General features: G+C 40.5%; 1 protein-coding gene across 5 annotated transcripts in view; it reads right to left on the bottom strand.

Annotated features, from left to right (window-relative positions):
- OXSR1 (oxidative stress responsive kinase 1) overlaps nt 1–21,775 on the bottom strand; it is an 82,321-nt gene extending 60,546 nt beyond the window's left edge. For 2 of the 5 annotated variants that reach the window (XM_036266393.1, XM_036266392.1), the window contains exon 1: nt 3,414–3,549. Coding sequence is in view for 2 of the 5 variants with exons in the window: in XM_036266389.1 (XP_036122282.1) it covers nt 4,571–4,683; nt 21,372–21,441 (183 nt within the window). In the remaining 3 variants the exon portion in view is untranslated. Of the gene's footprint in view, nt 1–3,413; nt 3,550–4,538; nt 4,684–21,371 lie in introns of those variants that run through there. The other 3 variants (XM_036266389.1, XM_036266390.1, XM_036266391.1) reach the window with 3 other exon arrangements.
- Nucleotides 21,776–27,208: the final 5,433 nt, after the last annotated feature.

The following is a 27,208-nucleotide window of genomic DNA, read 5'->3' as shown; positions in this document are numbered from 1 at the left end:
GCTAAGTAAATATGAAGGAAAAGGAAGAAGGAACTAAAGTAAGCACCTGCCTGCTGACATAGTTATACAGGATTCGAAGAGATAAGATAAGCACACGCAGGACAGCACATACAGGCCAAATGAGTAATAAAGATAATAAATGTTACAAAAATCCACAGGAAATAGTTAAGGTAGGCAAGAAGTCTTCACAGAGGAGGTGGAAACTAGGTTTAGTTCTGCTGGATGTGGAGATATTACAATAGTACAAGGTGAAAGGCATATATAATTAAAAAAAAAAAAAAAGGATGAAATATGCAGGAGAGATTATAGGACACAATGAGTAAACCTGTCTGGGGTTTCAACAGATATTTACCAAGTGCCTACTGTATGCCAGGCACAATGCGAGGTGCTTGACCACCATGGTGAGCCCTCATGAAACTTACAGTCTAGTGAAGAAGTTAGACAAATACTAATTTATAGCACAGACCGATTAACAGTTTGATAGGGGAAGTACAAGATACATGACTTCATCTGAGAGACAAATTATAAAAAACTAGGAGTGATTACCAGGGAAGGTTTCCTATTAAAAACTTCAATTCTCTCCAGCTGGTGTTGCTCAGTGGTTGAGCATGGACCCATGCACCAAGAGGATGCTGGTTCAATTCCCGGTCAGGGCACATGCCCACAGGGCCTGATCCCCAGTAGGGGGCATGCAGGAGGTGGCTGATCAATGTTCTCTCTCATCGATGTTTCTCTCTCTCTCTCTCCCTCCCACCCTCCCTCTCTCAAATCAATAAATAAAAAATAAATTAATTAAAAACAAAATTCAATTCTGCTGACATTTAAATAGGAAAGATAAACAGGTTTTTACTTGTTTAGTTACCTTGGACTGTATCAAAAAGGACCATATAACTATGTTCAAGAATTTAGGTTTCGGGTCCTGGCCGGTTTGGCTCAGCAGTTGGAGCATCAGCCTGCGGACCAGAGAGTACCGGGTTTGGTTCCCTCTAGGGGCACGTACCAAAAAAAAAAAAAAATTAGGTTTCATCTTTACAGCAACGGTTTAACTATATATATATATATATATATATATATATATATATATATATTAAACTCAGTCTGGTTATAATGCAGAAAATAAAAGAGAAAAAGCAAGACCAGAGGCAAAGCCTCTGTTTAAAGCAGCTGCCGTGGTCTGGGTGAGAGACAATGGTAACCTGAAAAATGATAAAAAGCTAATTTCTCAGTTTTCATAACTGTTCTATGGTTATGCTACCATTAGATGTTGGGTGAACAGCATATGGGAACTTCTGTACCATTTTGTAGCTCTTCTGTAAATTTAAAACTATCTAAAAACAGAAAGCTTTTTTAGAAAGTGGCAATGAGTGAAAAGAAAGGTAGCCAAGAGATAATACTAAACAGGTATGAACAATAGGACTGGGAGAATAATTGGATGGGAGAGGTGAGAGAGAGAGAGAAATCACATGCACATAATGTAAAAAGTTGGGTCAAATTGTCCAAGGTCTTAACTGTTAAGCTAAGGGTTTTGAGCTTTATCCCGAAAAGGGAGTACTTACTATAAAGGGTTTTCTGATAAGAGACTCTCAGAGAACCTCAAAATTAAAAAATTAAAAGAGTCTTAAATATTCCTTTTCTTCAAGAGGGAGGAGGAGCCTTCCTTTATCTTAACTCCCATTGAAGATACCCTTTCCCTTTCCTTTCAAAAAATAATTATATATTAGTGCTCTGCAAAAAGTGATACATTCATTCTGACTCAAATTTCCCAGCAGCTTCCTCAACACTTAGAATTGAATTCCATTCATGCTAATGAAAGTGCTTTCTTCAAAGTCCTCTATTATCTGCTAATGCCAGATCTTATGTCTGGACTTTTCAGTACTCCACCTGAAGCTTTCTGAAGCAAATTATGACTTCCTATTTCTTCATGAAACTCACTCGTGTTGATTTCTACTATTTACTACCTGGTTTTCTAATTACCCCAGTACAGACAGCTTTCCTCCACTTCACACAATTCAGTCAGTGCTCAAGTAATGTTAATTCATTCATTCATTCATTCATTCATTCATTCATGTAGTGAACAAAATAGTCTCTGTCTTCATGAAGTGCTCATTCTAGTACAATTTTTCCATCTACAAAATGTATACGCAATCTGTGTCTTCCTTTCTATTATTTACTGTCCTTGACCAAATTTAGTCTCAGTTCCTCTTTGTGTAGTACTGTGTCCCTCAAACTATTGGTTGCAACTCATATGAGTCATGCAACTTAGTGGACTGTGTTAAAAACAAACAAAAAAAGGAAATAGAATAGAAAATCAGAGAGCATTCCACATAATATAAATAAAAAGTTTTATAAAAATATGTTATATTAATATATATGAATATACTATTCATTCCTGATTGTAAACCCCTGCTAAACAGAGTCTCCATCTCTGCCTGTTCAAAGTCTCCCCAGTCCTAGTGGCTCATGAAACAAGCATCTCCACAAGGCCTCCATCCTCATAATTGGGAGCTCTCCTTCTCCTCTTCCTTAGGAAAGGTATCTGATACCTTTCCTAGGCATCTGTCCTGCTCAGCCTTGGACAGCAGAGCATCTAGTCTTCAACTACATTGTGAGCCTCTTGAGGAGAAAAGACATTTTACGCCTCTTAATGTTCCCCTCAGATGTTTGCTCAATGAATCTAGTCCTAGCATATACTAGAGGAGAGAAAAATTTTAAAATACTACATTATGTGCCTTTGTTAGAGAAAAGCCTGTGAGTATAGTCTCTGGAGAAAAACGAATGTAGTAAGACTTGACAGGTGATTTTCCCATCACACTTTGCAAAGGTTGTCAGACAAGAAAACACTTTGACAAGAGAAAGGAGCAATACACTGCCTCCTCCGTAATGACTGTCACACATGACGCACACCTGCAGTCAGCACTCTCTGGAGAACCCAGAGCACCCTTTTTGTATTATAATAAAGGTAATTTTGAAAATAAATTTCAAAATCACCACATCTAAAGTTTACTGTGTTGATCGAGATTTTTTTAAGATAAATTAAGGAGCTTCCTATCTCCCAGAAATGGAGCCATGCCACTCGGACCACTGGTTCTGACACCATGGACACCACAAATAAATCAGGCATTATTTATACTCCTCATGTGTCTTCAGGGTTTAGTGGGATCTTCCCTGCTTGCCCTCCCCCTCCCCAAAAGCCAATTATCTTAAACTTGCTTTATTAAGTTCACTTCCTCTAACCCTTATTTGCCAAAAATATAAATACTACATTTACAACACAAAGCTTACTGGAATATGTGGCCAAAATTTATGGAGGTCTAACTAACATGTTTTCCTTTTATTAAGCTATATCAAATTCCCATTCCTCTAAAAGTAAGGCCCTGCTGTAATAATGGAAATATTATTTTTAAGACTTTCACCTGAGCCCTGACTGGTTTGGGACTCCGTTTCCCTTAGTCTTTGCAGAAGCCAATGCTGCCTGGGTCATTCTATCTCTCATCTCAAATCAATGGTCAGAATGCAGATTCAAACCATGTTCTTAGGAAGCCAAAAGCTTTTTAAAGGATATTCCATTTGATCCAGGAATCACAACTGCATGATACTATTTTAAGGGAAGAGAGAAGTAACCAAGTATCATTTATAACAATAAATAAGAGGAAGGAAAGTAATTAATTGTCCAATACCAGAGAACAGGGTAAATAAAGTGTGGTCTAGCCTGCCCAGTATAGCTCAGTGGACTGAACAGTGTCCCATGGGCTGAGAGGTCCTGGTTTAATTCCTGGTCAGGGTACATACCCAGCGTTGCAGGCTCGATCCCCATAGGGGTGTGCATAAGGCAGCTAATCCATGTTTCTCTCGCACATCAGTGTTCCTATCTTTCTCTCCCTTACTCTCTCTCTCTAAAAAAAATCAATAAAAATATATTTTTAAAAAAGAGTGTAGTCTACCTATTTAATGGGATACTACACACATATTGAAAATAATATTAGCCCTGGCCAGTTTGGCTCAGCGGTTAGAGTGTCGACCTGCGGTCCGGAGAGACCCGGGTTCGGTTCCCGCTAAGGGCACGTACTTCGGTTGCAGTTTGTCCCCGGCCCTGGTTGGTCGTGCGGGTGGCAGCCACTCGATGTGTCCCTTCACGTCGATGTTTCTCACTCTCTCTCCCTTCCTCTCTCTCCCTCCCACTCTATCTGTACAAAAAATGGAAAAATATCCTCGGGTGAGGATAAAAAAAAAAAAAAAAAAAAAGAAAATAATATTAATTCATATTTATTGACAGAAAAATTCTGTGATAAATTTTTCAATAAAAAGAATATATGATTACATTATCATAGATATACAAAGACATTTAAGTGTGTAGTCTAAAGATCATATAGCAAGTGTCAAACTCAGAATGTGAGGATTATAACTATATATTCTACTTACCTGAATTTATATATATTTTATAATAAACATTACTATAATGAAAAAAATCACAAACTTTAAAAAAAGGATTAAAAACTTCAAGTTATTTCCCACTCTTACATGAATGCACAAGACTATACCTCTCCACTTAAGAAACATGAGACGTGCATACCAGGAGCTCATCCATGCTAGTTTGACATTTCTCAAGGTTTATCCGTTTGATTGCCACTTTCTCCTTTTTTGGGGCACAATATGCTGCTTGGACCACAGCCGTTGCTCCACTCCCTAAAGATAAATACATAAATGAGTAAATAAACAGATGGTTAGATAAAAACATGACATTCCTAATTCCCACACAATTTAAATGAGAAGTTAATCCTTATCTTGTTCTTAAACTTAACAGATGTGGACGAATACTCTAAAAAGCTGGGTATCTATAAAAACAAAAGCCTTGCCCTGGCCAGTTTGGCTCAGCGGTTGGAGCGTCGCCCTGTGGTCGAGAGAGATCCGGGTTCGGTTCCCACTAAGGGCACGTACCTTGGCTGCAGTTTGTCCCCGGCCCTGGTTGGGGTCATGTGGGAGGCGGCCACTCAATGTGTCCCTTTCATGTCTATGTTTCTCGCTAGCTTTCTCTCCCTCCTACTCTATCTGAACAAAAAATGGAAAAATGTCCTCGGGTGAGGATTAAAGGAAAAAAAAAAAAGCAAAAGCCTTAACCATTTCACAGAATTGCCAATAAATACCAGTATAAAAAATAAAAATAAAAATTGCTAGGGTTCCAGTTCTAAAATTTGATGGTGCAGACCCTATTTCTCTGCTCCTCTCCTCTAAAAACAACTAAATATCCTAGAAATAATTCAACAATCATAAAATGCCTCTACAATGTAGAAAGAAGGTGAACTGGCTAGGGACCTCAAAGTGTGAGAAAAACACCACTGTGAGTTCACTGGTTTTCCTTTTATCTCCCAAATATCCACAAGTGGGCACCAGGGTAGCCTGCAACTTGGAACCACCAATAGAGATAGACAGAAACAAACAAATAAGGACAATCTGCTTTCTGGCCAATCAATTGTGAAAAGGGAGCTTAGCAGACCCAGAGAGAAATAGATTCCCCAATCCCTACCCAGGACAGTGGGGGACCCAACCCACCATCGCATCAGTCAACATCAGCAGAGTCTCCACCCCAGACTCAGATAGCAGTAGGCCAGATCCACCACAGGGGCAACTAAGTCCCAGTGCCACATCTGGGGCAACATCCAGCAAAACTGCCCTTAACAGCAGCCAAACTGGGGACTCACACCCACCAGTCAGCCTAAGTAACATGTGTACAGATCAAACAGGAGTTCCCAGGGTGCCAGAAGAAAAAAGCAGGAGAGACCAGCACTGCAAGAGCTCTGAAAACTAAATTATCATAAGAATTACACAGCTCACAAAAGTAGGCCAGGGCCTACACACTAAACCTAAATAGAGTAACTGCCTACTAAAACAGAAGATTAAACAGAACCAAGAGTATCCAACATTAGTATCCTAAACATCCAAGATACAATAAAAAAAAAACAATAATCACGTGATACCAAGAATCAGGAAAGACACACTTTAATGAGAAAAGACATTCACACACTGATGCCAACACCAAAATGAATCATGTTGGAGAATTTTAAAGCAGCTAATATAAAAATGCATCAACAACTAAGAATTCTTTTAAAATAAATTTAAAAACTTAAAAATCTCAGCCCTGGCCAGTTTGGCTCAATGGTTAGAGCGTCGGCCCGCAGACCAAAGAATCCTGGGTTCGGTTCCCACTAATGGCACATACCTGGGTTGCAGTTCATCCCTGGCCCCAGTTGGGGTCCTGCGGGTGGTAATCGGTTGATGTGTCTCTCTCACATGGATGTTTCTCTCTCTCTCTCTCTCCCTCCCTCCCACTCTGTCTGAAGATACATGTAAAAATATCCTTGGGTGAGGATTAAAAAAAAAAATTTTTTTTTAATCTCAGCAAAGGCCCTGGCTGGTTTGGGTCAGCAGTTAGAGCGTTGACCTGCGGTCCAGAGAAACCCAGGTTTGGTTACCACTAAGGGCACATACCTAGGTTACAGTTTGTCCCTGGCCCTGGTTGGTTGTGTGGGTGGCAGCCACTTGATGTGTCCCTTTCACATCGATGTTTCTCTCTCTCTCTCTCTTCCTCTTTCTCCCTCCCACTCTATCTGAACAAAAAATGGAAAAATGTCCTCGGGTGAGGGAAAAAAAAAATCTCAGCAAATAAACACAAGTTATAAAAAAGTACCAAATGAGCCCTGGCCGGTTTGGCTCAGCAGTTAGGGCATCAGCCCATGAACCAGTGAGTCTCAGGTTTGATTCTGGTCAAGGGCACATACCTTGGTTGTGGTTCATCCCCAGCCCTGGTCAGTCATGCAGAAGGCAATCAGTTGATATGTCTCTCTCACATAGATGTTTCTCTCTCCCTCCCTCCCTCCCACTCTATCTGAAGATAAACAGAAAAATATCCTCAGGTGAGGATTAAAAAAAAATAATAATAAAAAAAATTAAAAAGTATCAAATAAAAATTATACAATTCCCAAAATAGTTTCCTCAATCTAAACAAATGAGAGAAAATAGACCAAAACAAAACAAAACAAAACAAAAAACCTCAGGGAACAGTGTGGATTAAATAATAATAAAAGATCAAAAGTCTACGTGTCAGATAGAATAATGCTCCTCTCCCAAGATGCACGTGTCTTAATCTTTGAAACCGTGAATGTTACCTTACATGGCAGAACTCTGCACATGTTAAGTTACACTAAGAATGAGAAGGTTATCTTGGACTATCTGGGTGGGCCCAATTTGATTACAAGGGTCTTCATAAAAAGAAAGCAGAAGGGTTAGAGAAGGATGCGATACCCTGAAAGCAGATGCCAGGATGATAAAAGTCATGAGCCATGAAGCAAGTACTAACACATGAAACAACATGGGTAAACCTAGAAACCATTATGCTATGAAAAATAAAAAATCACAAAAGACCACATACTGTATGACTCCATTTACATGAAATGTCCAGAACAGGCAACTGTATCGAGACAGAATATGGATTAATGGTTGCCAGGGGCTGGAAGAAGAGCAGAATGGGAGTGACTGCTTGCCGGGCAGGATTCCTTTCTGGTGTGATGAAAGGATTCTGAATCAGACAGTAGTGATGGTTGCAAAACACTGTGAATATACTAAAACCCACTGAACTGTACCCTTCTAAAATGGTAAGTTATATGCTATGTGACTTTTATCTCAATTTTAAAAAGATAGAGAAATACTACTTTAACTCATAATTCTACAAATTAGAAAATAAATGGACCAATTCTTTGAAAACAACTACAAAACTCAGCCAATAGGAAATAGGTAATTATTTTAAAAAATCAAACTTGTAATTTAAAAGTTCTAAAAAAAAAATAAAAAAAAAATCACCACACATTCAGTTGGAGTGTCGTCTCATACTCAAAAAGCTGTGGGTTCTGTTCCTGGCAGGGCACCTACCTAAGTCATCAGTTCAATCCCAGGTCTGGGTTCATACAGGAGGCAACTGATCAATGTTTCTCTCTCACATCAATGTTTTTTTCTCTCTCTCTCCCCTTCTTCCTTTCTCTAAAATAATAATAATAATCAACAAACAATAAACATAGTCTCAGGTGAGAGTTTTTTTTTTTATCCTCACCCAAGGACACTTTTGCATTTATCTCCAGACAGAGTGGGAGGGAGAGGATTTAAAAAAAAAAATCGCGACAAATGGTTTCAATGGACAATTTTACCAAACATCAAAAGAAGAATTAAGAGCCATTTTACACAATGCTTTCCAGAAATGGAAGTGAGACACTTCCCATCTTATGTTATGAAGCCAGAATTACCAAAACCAAAACCAGACAAAGACATCACAAGAATACTACAGACCAGCCAGTATCTTTTGTAGACTTAGCTGCAAAATTCTTAACAAAATATTAGCAAATCAAATCAGCAACAGATGACATACCACAACCAAGGGGTATGTATTTCAGGTATGCAAGGTTGGTACAATATTTTTTAAAAATCAAAATCAAAGTAAAACACTATGTAATACACCACTAGGTTCAGGAAGAAAAGCATATGATCATGTTAACTGATGAAGAAAAACACTTTTAAAAAAAATCTAACACTAGCCCGGCCGATGTGGCTCAGTGGTTTAGTGTCGACCCATGCACAAAGAGGTCGCCAGTTCAATTCCTGGTCAATGCACATGCCCAGGTTGTGGGCCAAATCCCCAGGAGGGGGCATGCAGGAGGCCAATCGATGTTCTCCTTCATCAATGTTTATCTCTCTCCCCCTTCCTCTCTCTCTAAAATCAATAAAGAAAAAAAATAAAAAATAAAAAAAACTCAACACAATAAAGATGTCAATACTCCCAAATGGACCATAAAAGGTTTAAAAAAATTCTATCAAAATCCTGGCAAAGTATTTTGTACATATAGAAAGGCTTATTCTAAAGTTTATATAAAAAGGAAAGGCCCTAGAATAGCTAACACAATAGTGAAGAAGGTGAACAAAGGGGTCCATACTACCCAATTTCAAGACTTATATAGCTAACAGTAATCAAGACAGTACAGCACTGGCAGAGGACTACACACACACACACACACACACACACACACACACACATACACACAACAATAGAGAACCCAGAAATAGATTCACACCAATGTACACCATTGATTTTTGGCAAAGGTGCAAAAGCAATTCGTTGGAGATGGGATAACCTATCAGAATGGCTAAAAAAAAATTTTTTTTTAATGATAACACCAAATGCTGGTGAGGACATGATGAAACTGGATCGCTCATACACTGCTGGTGAAATATAAAAACTGGTATAGCCATTCTGGAAAACTCACCATTTCTTTTAAAAATAAAAATGGATTTAAAGAATTCAGAATTTGTATGCTTGGGCATTTATCCCAGAAAAATAAAAACATATGTATACACAGAAACTTGTATATGAATATTAATAGCAGCTTTATTCACAATAACCAAAAGCTGGACACTACCCAAATATCCTTCAACAGATAAATGGTTAAACAAACACAACTAAATTCATACAGAAGAATACTATTCAGCAATAAAAATAAACAAACCACTGATATGCACATTACTTGAAGGAACCTCAAGGGCATTAAAAGCCAATCTCAAAAAGTTACGTATTTTATCATCCCATTTATGTAACACTCTTGAAATAGTAAACATAATAGACATAGAACAGATTAGTGGTTGCCAGGGTCAGAGGAAAGGCGGAGTGTGGAGTACTGCTAATGGATATGGAGTTTCCTTCTGGAGTTATGAAAACGTTCTGGAACTAGAGTGGTGATGGTTGCACAACTATGTGAATAAACAAAAGTGTACACTTTGAAAGGGAAAATTGTATGATATATGAATTATATCTCAATAAAGCTGCTATTAAAAAATCTTCAAGCATGGCCGGTGTGGCTCAGTGGTTGAGCATCGACCTATGTATCAAGAGGTTGTTGGTTCAATTCTCAGTCAGGGCACAGGCCTGGGTTGTGGGCCAAATCCCCAGTGGGGGTCATGCAGGAGGCGGCCAATTAATGTTCTCTCTCATCGATGTTTCTATCTCTCTCTCCCTCTTCCTTCCTCTCTCTCTAAAATCAATAAAGAAAATTTTTTAAAATCTTCAATTATGGCATCAAATTTTTAATATTGTGCTACAAATATTAAAACTGAAAACAATTTACATATATAACTATATAATTCAACGGGATGTGTGTTACATTCACATCCACTTGAAAATCCTCAACTAAAGCCACCCACACACAACCATAGCCAACACTGACATGGACAGACCCAAATCACAATTATAACAAACTAAGTAAAAGTTTTATACAAACTTCATATAATGCAAAATTCAAAACAAAATCCAATATTCAAGAACACATTTACCGTTCAATGACATCATCCAATAGTGCACTTGAACTAGTTCAGGAACACTAATACATCACTTGATAAAAATGAACCAATGGGCCACTGTGGAAATAGTTTATAGTCTGTCTGCTTCTTGGCTGAGCTCTCTTTACCCTACACAGGAGTGTGAGTCAAAGTCAGGCAGAATGTCAGTGTTTGCCAGGGTTTTCTCCCTCTCTGGTCCCTTCCTCTCCTAATTCCTTTTGTGTGTAAACCCAGAAGAAAACTTAACAACTCTCTCCTTTACCTTCAGTTGAGAGGCTGTTGCAGGTTACATATCTGTCTGCCTAAGATGATAGGCATTCTCAAGTCACAGAAGATATAATGTGACCTCTACAGAGTACCTTTGATCCCAGATAACAGACGTCTAATAGCAGATGTGGTCCCTGATTCTTTACAATTTAATTTTCACAAAAGTACTATATGATGGAATTCTTTTTAACCAGTATTAATTCTCAAACTGGTTATACTACCCCCAGGTAATTATTTATCGTACACATAAACCCTGAAATACTAGCCTTAAACAAATTAATGTCATGTCCTACATAAACCAAAACCATGCTGGAGTTAATAATATAAACATAGAAATATCTGACTTTAAGTTTAGTAGTTATTAATTCCAAGCCATCATTAAACACAGAATTAATTTCACTAATAATAAAACACAGGGTATTAATTATTTATATACAAAAGTCACTCAATCTTTTTGTCACTCAAAAGATTCACACACTTAATAAACAAATCTCCCTAGGAGCAAGATAGTAAATGCTGGTATAATTTAACAAATTACAAAAGACAAGCTGCTAACATTTTCCACACCTGATGATAGAGACTTGTAGGCTCCAATTCTTCTATTCTAACTAGCACTTTCATTGATTATATGATCTTCCTAAAATACATGCCAAAATATTGTTCAGCAGTTGAAAAATATTTTAAGATATTAACATAAAGGATTATGATAATGCAGTAAAAATTCACTACTTTCAACACCACTTATTCAGTACAGCCAATGGTGTTTTATCTTTCATAAGAAAAAATTTTACTTTACAGAAAATAGCAACTAATAATATAAATATGAGGATAGAGAAAACTACCTTTAGTAGTTTATAATGATTTTATAATCATCTTAACTACTAATTTTTTGAAAGAATTAAAAAATAAAACAAAAAATAAAAAGTGCTGTACATCTGAAACTAATACAAAATAATAGTGAATGTAAATTAAAATTGAAAAATAAAATTTTTAATTATTTTTACTTTTTTATTAAATTTATTGGGGTGACATTGGTTAAAATTTTATGTCTCAGGTGTACAATTCTATAATACATCATCTCTATATTGTATTGTGTGTTCACCAGCCAAGTCAAGTCCCCTTCCATCACCATTTATCCCCCCTATAGCCTCTTCTACCTTCTCCACTCCTCATTCCCTCTGGTAATCACCATACTGAAGTCTGTGTCTATGAGTTTGGGTTTTTTTTCTGCTTAATACCTTCACCTTTTCATCCAGTCCCACAACACCCCTCCCCTCTGACAGCTGTCAGTCTGCTCTCCATGAGTCCATTTCTATTTTGTTGTTAGTTTAATTTGTTCATTAGATCCCACATATCAGTAAAATAATATGGTACTTGTCTTTTTCTGTCTTATTTCAGTTAGCACAATGCTCTCCAGGTCTATCCATGTGTTGCAAACAGTAAGATTTCCGTCTTTTTCACAGCCAAGTAGTAGTCCATTGTGTAAATATAGCACAACTTTTTTATCCACTCATCTAGTGATGGGCCCTTGGGCTGCTTCCAGATCTTGGCTATTGTGAATAACGCTGCAATGAACATAGAGGAGTATATATTCTTTTGAATTAGTGTTTTAGGTTTCTTCGGATATACTCCCAGAAGTGTAACTGCTGGGTCATAAGGTAGTTATTTTTAATATTTTGAGGTAACCCCACGCTGCTTTCCACAGTGGCTGCACCAAACAGAATTAGAGATGCTAATTTTGAAAATATTTCATCTTTTCTTTAAAGCAGGTTCCTTCATGTGGAATTTTTCAAACTATAAGTCAGCTTACTGGCTTCAATCATCATTGTTCTTATAGTAAATAGAATTAAGTAGAAAACATCAGTATGCACTACATGTAGCAGAAGAAAATGTTACTTTATAAAACTTTTATTTCAGTACAAATACACATGCAAATGTGTAAAAGGTATTTTTAGAAGTGGTTTAGTCAAGGGGTGAAAACTGCTCTGCTCCAATGCCCTCTAATAAGCATCAGCCTAACTTCAAGAATTATATAATGGCAAGTATACGACCATTTCCAGTAAGACATCCTAATTCCAACTTCCACTGCTGTGCACTGTTGTGCATCTCAATGCACCGTTCCCTGCATCCCCACTTCTTGCATTCTTCTGTCCTCTGCTAGCTAGCTATTTAACTGCAGAATTGCAGTACATTACACACCAGAATGCTTTATTTTTGTCCTTTACCACTAGATTATATACTCCAAAAAAGTAAGGATTTGTCTGTCTTCTTTACTGCTTATCTCCACAATCCAGAACAGTGCCCGACACATAGAAGTTCAATATTTGTTGAACAAATTAATCAATCAAGTAGGGGCATATATTTTCAAGAAAAAAAAAATTACTGCTTGGGGCAGAACAAACACTAAAACAGTCCAGTATTATGGGCATTACCTCATGATTACCACCATGAGTATTAACATTTATCGAACACTTGCTCTGTATGCCAAGTACTATGCTGAGCACTTTCTTTACTTGTATTTCTTTCTTTTTTCTATCTAATTCTCACTATAATCTCATGAGTTAGGTATTATTGATCATATAAAGCAATGTAAGCAACTGTAAGACTTAGATCATAAATTAGAAAGAACTACATGATGTTTCAACAAACACCATGCTCTTAATTGGTAGGCAGCTGCCTCTTTAGGTTAAAGCTAACATTTATTAACTGAATACTACATGTCAAGTTAAATTATTTACTTGCAATATCATATTTAACTATTGTAATTTAAAACACCAACAACAATAAAAACCAAGACCAACACTTTTAGTTGCCTATCCAACATACAATCTTCCCTTCTTCTTTAACAACAAAACTTTAACCCAACTTTGTTTGAAGTAATAATGTACCCAGCTAAAAAGCTTCATTTCACAGCCTCCCTTGCAAATGGCCCAATTACACAGTTTTGGCCTATAAAAGAAATAGAAGTCACTGAGTAAGGCTTCCAGGAAAGTAAGGGAAGGGAGCCAACTAAGTTGTCACGTGCCTGTGTCCTTTTGGTATATTCTTTCAGCCTGGAACACAGGCAGGAGGCTATAGGTGGGACAATCATCTTGCAACTATAAGAATGAGAGTCATGTGCTAAGTGCGATGGAGTGAAAAACTAGGAGCCTGGGTGCCACTCCAGTTTCCTTGTTATATAAAGGGGGGGTGGTATTTCATTAAGCTACTGTTATTTATTTTCCATTACATGCAGTCAAATACAATCCCTGTTTGATTCAACCCTATGAGGTTGTTGGCCCAAAGCCAGCCTTATTGAAAATGTCAACATAACTAAGTCTCCCAATCAAGGGAAGAAAATACACTAACCATTAAGCATCACTGTCGACAGAGCATGATGTCTTTCACATTTATGGAGGGGCTAGAGGTGGAATCCTAAAATCCACATTTGTAAACCACTATTTTAGACATCAAAATGTGTGGCTACTAAACAATTAATGAAAATAAAAGAGGAAAGGGTAAAGAATCAAGCTAGTGGGTCACCTTCACCAAGTGTCAAAGCTAGATGAATCATACCTTGTTAAGAACCGATTTTAAGAAAGATTTTCTAAATCTAGTCTGAGGTAAACAGTAAATATTTACTGAGACTTTTCAAGATGCATTCCAATAAAAGGTACACGGCACAGCCCCGACAGATTGTTTTCCCACTTTGCCATCATCTCATATTGTTGGCAATACCACGGGGGGCAGGGCCTCACACAGATGTATTAGCATGTCCAATACAAATTCTTAAATACAGCCCTGGCCAGTTTGGCTCAGCGGTTAGAGCGTCGGCCTGCGGTCCGGAGAGACCCGGGTTCGGTTCCCGCTAAGGGCACGTACTTCGGTTGCAGTTTGTCCCCGGCCCTGGTTGGTCGTGCGGGTGGCAGCCACTCGATGTGTCCGTTCACGTCGATGTTTCTCACTCTCTCTCCCTTCCTCTCTCTCCCTCTCTATCTGTACAAAAAATGGAAAAATATCCTCGGGTGAGGATAGAAAAAATAAAAAAAAAAAAAAACAAATTCTTAAATACATCTAAACTGGAATGAGATCTGGAAGTTAAAAAAAAAAAAGTTGCAACGATTTTCCAATAGCATTAAAGCAGATTCAAAATATTTGTTACAAGATTTCAAATTAAGTCATACTTTATATTTCATGGCATTATCAAAACTTAGGAAATGTAAGGACAAAAAGGAGAAAAAAATGTCAGAGATAACAACAGCAACCATTTTATAAAGCATTTAATACAACCTAAACACTTTCTACAAACAATTACACTTAATCCACATATCAGCCCCAAAGACATAGGTACCCTTATCCTATTTTACAGACAAAAAGCTGACACTAAAACTAATTATATAAATTGCCCAAGATCACACAGGTTCTAACAGGAAAGCCAGAATCTGAATTCAGGTCAGTCTAACCCCAAATCCCATACTCTTACAGTTGCTTCAACATGTCAAATACAGTATAACACCTGACATAATAATAGGGGTTAAAAAGGATCTCAAAAATACTGAAAAGAAGAATAACTTATAGTGAGAACAGTACTAACATTTTTTACAAGTAAATATACTTAAGGAACTTGAAATCTTGCCAAAGCACATTTAAGATAATAAAATTCTTTAAACGGAAGTCCTTTGAATTCGCAATCTGTATGTTTTTATTATGTTTGAGGAAAGAAATTTTCTCTGTAGGATTTTGCCAGAAAATGAGAGAACAAAACAGAATGTAAGGAATATTAACCCCATAAATATTAGAGTACTAAGCAGCACACATGAAAAAAAATTACAGTTTAAATAAATATGTGTGCTTTGGTGAAAAAGGAGACATTATTATACCATTTCCTTAAAATAAAATCCCTTGAAAACAGAAAATTCAAATGACACCCACCAACCTTATTTTTTCTGGACTCCAATCATTTGTTTCCTGAAAAAACTGAGGGTAATCTGAAGAAATCAAGATTTATTTTGAAAACAACAGCTTATTACAAAATTCTGTATTCCAAACATTTCAGTATGAAAGCAAAGTTGGAATAAGAATAGACTGATTTGCCCGGCTGGTGTGGCTCACTGGCTGAGCGTCGACCGATGCACCAAGAGGTTGCCAGTTAGGGCACATGCCCAGGTTGTGGGCCGAATCCCCAGTAGGGGGCATGCAGGAGGCAGCCTATCGATGTTCTCTCTCATCAATGTTTCTCTCTCTCTCTCTTCCTTCCTCTCTCTCTCAAATCAATAAAGAAAACAAAGAGAATATACTGATTTATTGAGCCTTACTACTTATACTAAGCTGCAGTTCAAGGAAAATCTTTTTTTCCCTCCCTATCGGGAAGATGGGGTGAGAGTGTGTCAGGAGTGGAGTGACAGGAACTTACTAATGAGAGGGAGAGCATTTAAAAAAATTACAAAATAGAATACACAAAAGAGAACAAATCCTACTACATCCAAAAGGGTTATCAATAAAATAGTTGCTCGTCAGATTTTTTTTCATTGTAAAGATATTCCTCTAATCTGTCAGACTTGACCACCATCTTCCAGTTTATATCCAAAAACCAATCAAATACAGACATAGGAACAAGGGTCCTGAAATGGGAAACAGGAGAGTTGGACACCAATACTGGCTCTATGGCTTTTACAAGTCATTTACCTTTCTATGTCTGTGTTTTCATCTGTAAAACAAGATGATTCACCTTACCTCACACCACACAGAAAAATTAATTCAAAATGTTATCAGAGGACCAAGTGTTACAGCTAAAACTCAAACACTCAGAAGAAAACACAGGGGGAAAAAATCTTTGTAATATTGGATTAGTAAAGATTTCTTAGCTACAATACCAAAAGCACAATCAATTAAAAGAAAAAAGTGATAAATTAAACTCATATCAAAATTCAAAACTTTTATATTTTAAAACATACCATTAAGAAACTGGAAAGAGCCCTGGCTGGTCTGGCTCAGCAGTTAGAGCGTCAGCCTGCGGTCTAGAGAGACCTGGGTTTGGTTCCCGCTAAGGGCACATATCTCGGTTGCTCGGTTGAAGTTTGTCCCCGGCCCTGGTTGGGTTGTGCGGGTGGCGGCCACTTGATGTGTACCTTTCACATCAATGTTTCTCTCTGTCTCTCTTCCCCTCTCTCCCTTCCACCTATCTGAACAAAAAATGAAAAAATGTCCTCGGGTGAGGATAAAAAAAAAAAGAAAGAAACTGAAAAGAGCCCGGCCAGTGTGGCTCAATGGATTGAGCGTAGTCCCAAGGTCTGAGAGGGCCCGCTTCAATTCCCAGTCAGGACACATGCCAGGCTTGCAGGCTCAACCCCAGTAGGGGGACATGCAGGAGGCAGCTGATCGATGTTTCTCTCTCACATGGATGTTTCTATCTCTCTCTAAAAAAAAATCAATAAAAACATTTAAAAAATGAAAGGAAGGAAGGAAGAAAGAAACTAAAAAGACAAGCTACAGACTTGGAGAAAATATGTGAAATCATGTATCAGGTGAAGTACTCCTATCTAGAATGAATACATACACAAACCCCAATAGCTCAATAGGAAAACAACCCAGCCCTGGCTGGTTTGGCTCAGCGAGTGTCGGCCCGCAGACCAGAGTCCCAGGTTCGGTTCCCACTAAGGGCAATGAATACATACACAAACCCCAATAGCTCAATAGGAAAACAACCCAGCCCTGGCTGGTTTGGCTCAGCGAGTGTCGGCCCGCAGACCAGAGTCCCAGGTTCGGTTCCCACTAAGGGCACGCACCTCAGCTGCAGTTCATCCCTGGCCCCTGTTGGGGTTGTGTGCGTGGCAACCAGTAGATGTATCTCTCTTACATCGATGTTTCTCTCCCTCTCTCCTTCCCACTTTATCTGAAGATAAATGCAAAAAGAAAAATGAAAACAATCCAAACGGGCGAAAGATTTGAATAGACATTTCATAGACATTTCAGCAAAGAAGATATATACAAAGCTAATTAACAGGCACATGACAAGATGCTCAGCATCATTAGTCATTTGGGAAATGCAAAACAAAATCGAAATGAGATACCACCTCACACCCACTACGATGGCTACAAACAAATCTGGCAAGGGGGATAAAGAAACAGGAACTTTCATACATCATTAATGGGAATGTAAAATGGTGCAGTCAGTTTAAAAAGTTAAACATAAATTTACAATATGATCCAACAATTCCACTCAAGAAAAATGAAACATGTTCACATGAAGATCTGATGTGACTGTTCACAGCCAAAAAGCAGAAAGCTGTTGTCCATCAAGTGTTGTCCAATAGAAAGGGAAAACACTGTATACTACAACATGAATGAACCTCAAAAAACATTATGCCAAATTAAAGAAACCAAACACAAAGAATCACATATTATATGATTATATTTACATGGATGTCCAGCAAATCTATAGAAACAGAAAGTAGATTTGTGGTTGCCTGGGGCTGGGGGTGGGAACAAGGACTGCAAATGGACATGAGCCATCGGTTTGGTATGATGAATATGTTCTAAAATTGGGTTGTGGTGATGACTGAACAACTCTGTAAATTTACTAAAAAACTATAGAATGATACATTTAAAATGGGTGGATTTTATGGTATATAACTTATACTTCCTTACAATTGTTTTAAAAAGTGAAAAATACTATGCTAAGTGAAAGAAGCCAAACACAAAAGACCACATGTTATATGAACCCACTTAAATGAAATGTCCAAAAAAAGCAAATCTATAGAGACAGAAAGTAGATTTGTGGTTGCCTGGGGCTGGGGGTGGGAACAGGGATTAACTGTAACAGGCACAAAGGATCTCAATGAGGTGATGAAAATATTCTAAAACAGGATTATGCTGATTGATACACAACACAGTAAATTTACTAAAAATCACTAAATGTTGCACTTAAAATGGGTGAATTTTATAATATTAAATTATACTTCAATAAATTTATTTTTAATTGATTTTTTAGAGAGAGAGAAACACTGATGTGAGAGTGAAACATCGATAGCTGCCTCCTGCACACCCCTTACTGGGGATCCAGCCAGAAACCCAAGCATGTGCCCCGAACAGAAATTGCAACAACTTTTGGTGCACAGACAATGCTAAATCAACTGACCCACACTAGCCAGAGCAGTAAAGCTATTATTATTATTTTTTATCTTCATGTGAGGATATTTTTCCATTTATCTTCAGATAGAGTAGAAGGGAGGGAGAGAGAGAGGGGGAGGGAGAGAGAGAGAGAGAGAAACATCAATGTGAGAGAGACACATCGACTGGTTACCTCCTGCACAACCCCAACCAGGGCAGGGATGAACTGCAACCCAGGTACGTGCCATTGACCAGAATGGAACCTGAGATTCATTGGTTGGTGGGCTAACACTCTAACCGCTGACCCAAACCTGCCAGGGCCAGTAAAATTATTTTTTAAAATAAGGTGATCAAATCACATGGACATTCTTTTTTTTCTTTATTGATTTTAGAGAGAGGGGAAGAGAAAGAGAGAGAGCCAGAAACATCGATGAGAGAGAACATCAACTGGCCGCCTCCTGCATGCCCTCACTGGGAATGAGGCCCACAACCTGGGCATGTGCCCTGAACAGGAATCAAACCGGCAACCTCTGGGTGCATAGGACCCTCAACCACTGAGCCACACCAGCCAGGCAACAATGTAAATTCTTTAAAGCAATTCATTAAGATTGATCCCATAAAATTATTTTGGGGGCCCATAAACAAACTTTTATCCATGGCTCTGAGAATGAGAAAAAGACTAACCCTATCCCAGAGGGCTGATTCCCCTTTTTCCACCCTCCTGGTCTCAGGACACAAGTCTCTAAATTTCTAGAGCCCTATGCCACCTTAATAGCAATGGCATTAAGGATGGCCACAAGCACCCAGCCAGTGTGGCTCAGTGGTTAAGCATTGAACTATGCACCAAGAGGTCGCTGGTTTGATTTCTGGTCAGGGCACATGCCCAGGTTGTGGGCTGAATCCCTGGTGAGGGCTATGCAGGAGGCGGCCAATCAATGTTCTCTCTCATCGATGTTTCTATCTCTCTCTCCCTCTCCCTTCCTTTGTCTCTAAAAAAATCAATAAAGAAAAAAAAATTAAAAAAAAAATGAATGTAAAAACTTCTCTTCTAAGACAATCAGAGGGACTCTACTTTTCAGACATGACTTTGGAAACTCCCACTTAATCCCTTTCTTTGACAGGAAACTCTGAGGGGCCCAGAAGCAATCTATCAAGACAGAGACCTGGCTAGCTGTTTTTAGAGCCAACCAGTACATGTCAAGACACAGCAAGAACACAGGCCCATGAAGTGACTTAAGGAAAAAGATGTGATGTCTTTCAGACAAAACTTAGCCCAGATTTGTTTTGAAACAAGAAGTGAAAAAAAGAAATATGACAAAGTTTTTCTAAAAGACAGATACAGTCCAATAAACACTCACACCCCCAAGACAGCTAGTGAGTTTTCAGCCAGTCTTTGTTACAAAACTAATTTTAGGACAGGATGCTGATCTAGCAAAGTAGACAATCTCCTTCCTCCAATACATAGGGGTCTGCTCATGTTAGTTGGATTAAGTTCTGTTTAACTAAACACATACCTTTTTTATTTCTAAAGTCACTGTATTATTGTTGTTCAACAAATATTCCTCTCATCATCCACAGTCCCTCCCCTCCCCCAATCACTGTGCCTCTCTGACAACTACAATCTATGTGCAAGTTTTGGTCTATGCCAACTGGTATTCCTGGACCCCTTTCAAATCCACTCCACACACAACAGCCAGACCCACTGGATGTCATGTCCCTGCTTAAAGCTCTTCAGTAACACTTAAAATTCCAAAATCCTTACCAAGGCTGAGAAGGTCCCTAAGCTCTGGCCTCTCCCTAACCTTTCCTTCAATCCTTGCCAATCTTCCTTCAGCTCCTAAAACACATCAAGCTTTTTCCTTCCTCCGAGCCTTTGCATTTTCTCATCTCTGGGTAGGAACAAAAAACCTTGATTCTTTAACTTCCTTCTCACCTTTCAGTGCTCAACTTACATGCTTCCAAAAAAAGCTTTTTCCTTGAAATCACCCTAACCAGGTCTCCAGGTTATTTCTTATCAGAACATCTTATTTCCTTCTTAGCACTTGCCCCAAACCTATTGCTGTTTGTTTACTTATTTAATGTCTACCTCCCTGATTACAAAGTCGGTCCCAAGCGGTTGGAAGTTATGTCCAAGCTGCTCAGTATGGTGCCTGCAGCCTCGTCCGGAGAGGAGCCCCAGCTCCACCGCGGCACTGTCTGGCATTTCGTGGGCATTCAAGAGTTCTCGCACCGATGCTGGAATGAACTAAAGCACCCTATCCCACAATCCTCGAAATAGGTGGCCGTCCACAACTCCAATATCCCTTTTGTACAGCCTTGTAAAGGCCTGCCCCACCCTGCACTTTTCTTTCTCTCCAAGACACATTTGTCGCTAAGGTTCAAACATCTATAATTACACACATCTCCCCCGAGCCCCTCAAACCCACCCCACCCCGCCCTGCAGGCACACCACTCAAAATCCCCTAACCCGCCTCACACGCGCTGCACACACCCGGAGCCTCACCCACGCGCCCTACAACCCCGTGCCCAAACAGTGCCCATTCATATCTGTGAGTCCTGCGCTCCCCGAGCTCCGCAGGTCCCCACGATCCCGCGTGTCACCCGCTGCCCAGAGCGGTGCCTCCCCACTCTGTGGCGCCAGCTCTCACCGATCACCTCCTGCAGCTCGTAATCGTCCCTGTTGATGGACCAGGGCAGGGCGCTCGAGTCCTCGGACATGACGGCAGCACAGCTCTCGGTCCTCCCTCAAACTCGCTGACCTCTCTCCTCTCCTCGCCGCGCCTCTCCCCACCCCCAACCGCTGCCGCCGCGACCCCACCAATCTCCTCGAGAACAACCACGGGTCCGGACAGCGCCTGGGTGCGAGGTCACCGCGGGGCAGAGCGGCGAGGGCTCGAAGCTCCGGCGGACCTCGCCTCCTGCTCCTCTCCGCCCGCCACTCTCCGGCCCGGTCCAAGTCCCGGCCTCGGCCTCCGCTGCAGCAGCGACAGGAGCTTCGCCTGGGCCCGGCCCCTCTGTCCCGCCCTCCACCCCAGCCCCACGCACGGGCCAAACTTTCCCTTCACCTGCCGACACGCAACGCGCTGACGTCATCGCGCCGGTCACGCCCCGCCTTGGCCCCCGCCCCCTCTGCTGCCATCTCAAGTGTGGCTGGGTTCGCAGCGAGCGAGCAAGAAGCCCGAGAAGGTGGAAATTGACAGTGCACGGGAAGGAATGCTTAAGAATGAGTTTTTCAGTGATACCGGAGAGTCAGAGAAGAGTCTAGAGTCGCACGAGACTGTAGCCACACCAAGCATGGCGACCCGGGGAGGCCGAGTGGAGGGGGCGGAGCAACTTCTGGCGGCGGGGGGCACGTTGCCGTCTCCGTTGTCGCACTCATTGGTTTGTTTGAGAAGGAATCGGAAAGACAATGGGCGTGTGTGGACATCAGTCATATGTTAGTCCCGCCTCCAGGCTCTCGGCGCTCTTCTCCGCGCCAGGGCTCCAGGTCCTCAAAAACGGTAGTACTGTGCTCGCCTACCCTTCTCTGGAGGGACGTCACGGCGTGCCCGTCACACCCTCGAGACGTGCAAACGGCTCCGCTGGGTGTGGAGAAGCCCAGGGGAGTAGCTGGGTGGGGTAGCCTCGGGGTGTGGAAGGCTGCCAACTAGGATAAAAGGCCCTGGGCTACGGCCTGAGTGGCACTGGAAGCAGTCCCATGACGACACTCTTCTCCAGGCGGAAGTTCTCTGCGTCAGCCCGGAGCGGTTCTCTGAGCACCCTCATGGGCTGGGAGCGAGTTCCGTCCATTCGCAACTTCGGGTCTGGAGCTCAAATGAGCTTCTCTGTTGGGGACCTCGGGAAGTCCGCCCCACCCCGAAGCAACTTGGGCCATTACACACAGGAGATGTGGCCCATTTCAAGGGTTCTGACTGTCGTGTGACCTCTCTGAACTTGTTCTCAGGTTGACCACTTAGGCCCCTTGCGAAAATAAACGAAGTGAAAATGGAACGCGCGTGGTGAACTGGAAAAAAAAGAATGTATCAGCGTGGATTGGGCTAGGAGCGAAACTGTTGGTAGTCGGACATCTTTCAGACCAACTGCCATGAAGGACGAGACCTTCAGCAAGGCCCTGCCAGGCAGGCCCACCGACCTCGGGACCAAAGCCCAAGCCTCGCTAGGACCTGTGGGAGCGGAGCCCCTGGTGGGTGGCCGCTGGGCTGGTGGATTGGAGAACGTTTCTCGGAGGAGGTGGCGTTTGTATCAGACCCGGCAAAGTTCCCATGATGTCAGCAGGTGGAAATTGAGAGGCTAGAAGATTCCAGCCCCAGCAAAGGTGTAGAATGCCCAAGTCGGAAAGCATAGCCCCTTGCTGTAGAAACAGGTGTCAGCCATTACTGCTGACACCTTTTTCTAATGCCATGTGTTAGAGAGTTTGGAAAAGATGGCCAGCCACACAAAGAGGGTTTTAAACAGGGTATTAAGGGGTTTTAGGCACTTTGAAGCTATTAATAAAGTAATCCTCTCATTCTTGTTAAGTTGCTGGTCCTTGTGTATGGCTCCCTCAGTAATTTTTTTGGGGGGTGGGGGAAAGGGAAGTTAGAGTGATACTGGAGGACATTTTCCTGGGGACCTTGTTTTTCCACACATTTTCAAAGGAGTCGTTGTCTTAGTTTGGGTTCCTTCCCAAAACAAGCTCTGAACCAGGATTAGATGCAAATAGTTTGTTTAGGAGGTGACTCCAAGAGGCACTCTGAGGGTGTGAGACAGGAAAGGAAGGAATGTCATTAAAGGGCACATTAATGAGGGGTAATTGTGTGGGCTCATCCTGCCTGAACGGTCTGAGAAACTGGAACACACGGCAGAATTGTCCCACTAACATGCAAGAAAGATGAGGTGTTTACCCACCAACTCCTTTCTCTCTTTAGTATGTTAATGCTTAAGCACACTCTGAAGTCAGAGAAGGCACTTAGGCAAGAGACATAGGTGGTAGTCCTCATGTACTAGAACTCTCTGAGAGCAAATTTCAGAGTAGGAGGCCCAAAGGATACGAGCAGTATATACAGCATCTACTATAATGTGTAAACCCAAAAATTGAGAATCACTGTCTCAACTGGAAAACCAGGAGAGTATATTCATGCTTCCTTTTCTTTGTTGCCTTTAAGCAACTCGCCTGTGTTGTGCTTTGTTTTTAGCACCTGCAGGGTAGGGGGGAAAAGACTGATTTCAAGACTAGTGATGCCTTGAAGTGGTAAATACTGCTGTAATAATTCAAGTTTCATAGGCTGCATTAATGAAGGTTTTTGAAGTCTAGAAGTTAATGTGTATCCTATGAGAAACGTGAATATAGAGAAAAGCAAAATTTTATGTCTCTGTCATAAACTGATTTTCTCAGCAGTTCCATGACCGTGCCAGTACCAACTATAGACTGCTAGAATCTGTTCCCCCATCTATCTTTTTTTTTTTTTTAATCTTCACCCAAGGATATTTTTCCATTTACCTTCAGATCGAGTGGGAGGGAAGGAGAGAGAGAGGAACATTGATGTGAGAGAGACATATCGATTGGTTGCCTCCCACACAAACCAACCAGGGCCGGGGACCTGCATTCAAGGTATGTGCCCTTGACCAGAATCAAACCCAAATCTTTGGTCCATCGCTCTAACCGCTGAGCAAAACTGGCCAGGGCCCCCATCTATCTTTTATCACTTGTCCCATGTAGTATAATGTCATCTCTTATTATGACAGGGTCAACACCCATACCTCACATAGGTGTGCTTCCCACCTTATGCCTAGAACAGTGCCCTGCACAGGCACATACTCAGGCACAGTGTTGATTAAATAGATGAAAGTAGAGGAGACACGAACAAGGTAGGAGTCTGGAGCCTGGTGAAAAGTTGATATGGTGGCAAGCCCAGGAAATGAATGTCCCAGGTGATGGATGCTCAGAGCCTATAAGAAATAGGTGGGTGCACAGGTTATTGTAGAAAAAAATAAAATCAGTCTGTGCATAAAGCAGAGTCCCAGCATCAAGCTGTTCTGAGCCAGAGAGTAGCTTCAGGTTCACCCAGACTGGTACTATGCCAACATAATGAGCTCAAGTTAAGTGAGCAAGCAATTAAGGTAAACAAGCCAGTCGTAGATAAATTAGATTTGTACATTGACTTAGTTTTGGCTATCATAACAAATTACCATAAACTGGTTGGCTTAAACCACAAACATTTTTTTCTCACCACCTGAAGTCTGGGAAGTCCAAGCTCTAGCTGCTGGCAGGAAGTCCAAGACAGCTGTTTTCTCACTGTATCCTCATATGGCAGAGGGCCGGAGTAAGCTCTGTGTTTCTGCATATGATGGTACTAATCCCATTCACGAGGGCTCCACCTTAGGACCTAATTACCTCCCAAAGGCCCCATCTGTTAATACTGTATCACATTGGGTGGGGTAGGATTTAACACATGAATTTGGGGGAGACACAAACAGCCCATAACGTACATGTATGTAAATGTGTAAAATAAAGTCTGGGAGATGCATGGAGGTATAATACACATTTGCTTTATGTATATTGTTTAAACTATGAGGAGAAAATATTCCAATGCTGTATAACACTAACAATGTAAATTCTTTTTTTTGAATTTTTTTTCTTTATTATTGATTTTAGAGAGAGAGAAACATCGATAAGAGAGACACATCGACTGGCCACCTCCTGCATGCCCCACACTGGGAATCAAGCCGGAAATGCAGGCATGTTCCCTGACCGGGAATCGAACCAGTGACCTCTTGGTGCATGGGTCGACGCTCAACCACTGAGCCACACCGGTTGGGCAACAATGTAAATTCTTTAAAGCAATTCATTAAGATTGATTCCATAAAATTATTTTGGGGGCCCATAAATATAAACTCCAGTTGCATTAATAATCAAGGAAATGCAAATTAAAACTAAAATGCAATATCATTTTACTCTCAACAGATAGGCAAAATTTAAAAGCTAGAGAATACTAAGTGTTGGCCAAGATGAAGAGCAACAGCAACTCTGGTCCTCTGCTAGTTGGAATGTCAATTGATGCAACCTCTTTGGAAAGCACATTGGTTATTATGTAGAACAGCAAGACCTGTGCTTCTCCTGTAGGCCAGCAATTTTATGTGTGTGTGTGTGTATCCTAAATAAATTCTTGTTCATATATTCCAAGTAATATATACAAGAATACCTATATCAACATGTTCTGTGATAGCTAAATAAAGGAAATCACCCAAATAGAATGTAAAACTATTCATACAGCAGTGAAAATGTACTTAAAACAGTTACATAAAACTCAGCTGAACCTCAAAACAATGCTGATAGAAACAAAGTAACAGAATGCATACAGTATGATTGCATTCACAAAAAGGTCAAAAGTAGTCACAATTGAATAAACTTTTCTGTTTTAAATCCTTAAGAAGAGCAAGGAAACACAAATATTTGTTTTGGTGGTTAGCTCTAGGAGAAAGAAGAGGGATGGAACCAGGGGAGGACACACAAAGACTTAAAAACTCAGATAATGTTCTAGCTTTTAACGTGACGGGCACACAAGTGCTCAACTATTCACCTATGTTTATGTGCTCTGTTAAAGTATATTTTATCATTTAAATTTTGGTTTCTCATGTCTCAGGCAGTAAATGAGGTTTTTACTTCCTTCTTTCAAACAGAGTACTTCAACACTCTCTTCAGCCTCGGTTCACTGTGCCTCCCTTTGCCCCGTTGTTCAGGGCAAACTCCTTCCAGGAATGCCACCTTTCTTCTGCTACACCTATCCAAGTCTTACTGGCTCTGCCAGGTTCCGCTGATAGGTCACCCCCTCTCCCCACTCCTTTGAATGCTTTTTCTGAGTGTTCCAGCCCTGAGGGAAGTCATGTACACGTACCTCCTCACCCAGGACATCATAGCCTGTGCTGCCATGTACCCACACCTTCTCTCTTTGTGAATATTCTGCATTTCATACTAGGTTGTGGGTCACCCGTGAGCCATGGAGGATACCCTATCACTAGAAAGGAAGTAAAGGATTTTTGTGAAGTTTGGGGTTTGGTATTTTTCTGTCTACCTTAAGCCTTACCAGCATGATGACAGTCTATAAATTTATGAAGAGCTGCATTTCTCTACTTTTTGAGAAAATTCACAAAAATGTATATAACACCTGGGCCATTATGGCTCAGTTGGTTGAGCGTCATCCTGTGAACTGAAAGGTTATCAAGTTCAATTCCTGGTCAGGGCACATACCCAGGTTGTGGGTTTGATCCCCAGTCCACGTGCATATGGGAGGCAACCGGTTGATGTTTCTCTCTCACATCGATGTTTCTCTCCCTCTAAAATCAATAAAAACATTTAAAAAATGTAATTCTCAACTTTAGGCAGGAATATCAGCATCTCCTAGGCATTTGTGTAGTTTATAAAAACACTAAAAAATACAGCTATCTCATTAGTAAGCTCAGGAACTGAATATTCATATTTATCTTCTGATAATTTGGCATCCCTCAC

Source organism: Molossus molossus, unplaced genomic scaffold (genome assembly GCF_014108415.1).
Source record: "Molossus molossus isolate mMolMol1 unplaced genomic scaffold, mMolMol1.p scaffold_m16_p_18, whole genome shotgun sequence".
Classification (NCBI taxonomy): domain Eukaryota; kingdom Metazoa; phylum Chordata; class Mammalia; order Chiroptera; family Molossidae; genus Molossus; species Molossus molossus.
Note: the sequence above shows the minus strand (reverse complement) of the source record. Positions and strands in the feature narration are given on the sequence as shown.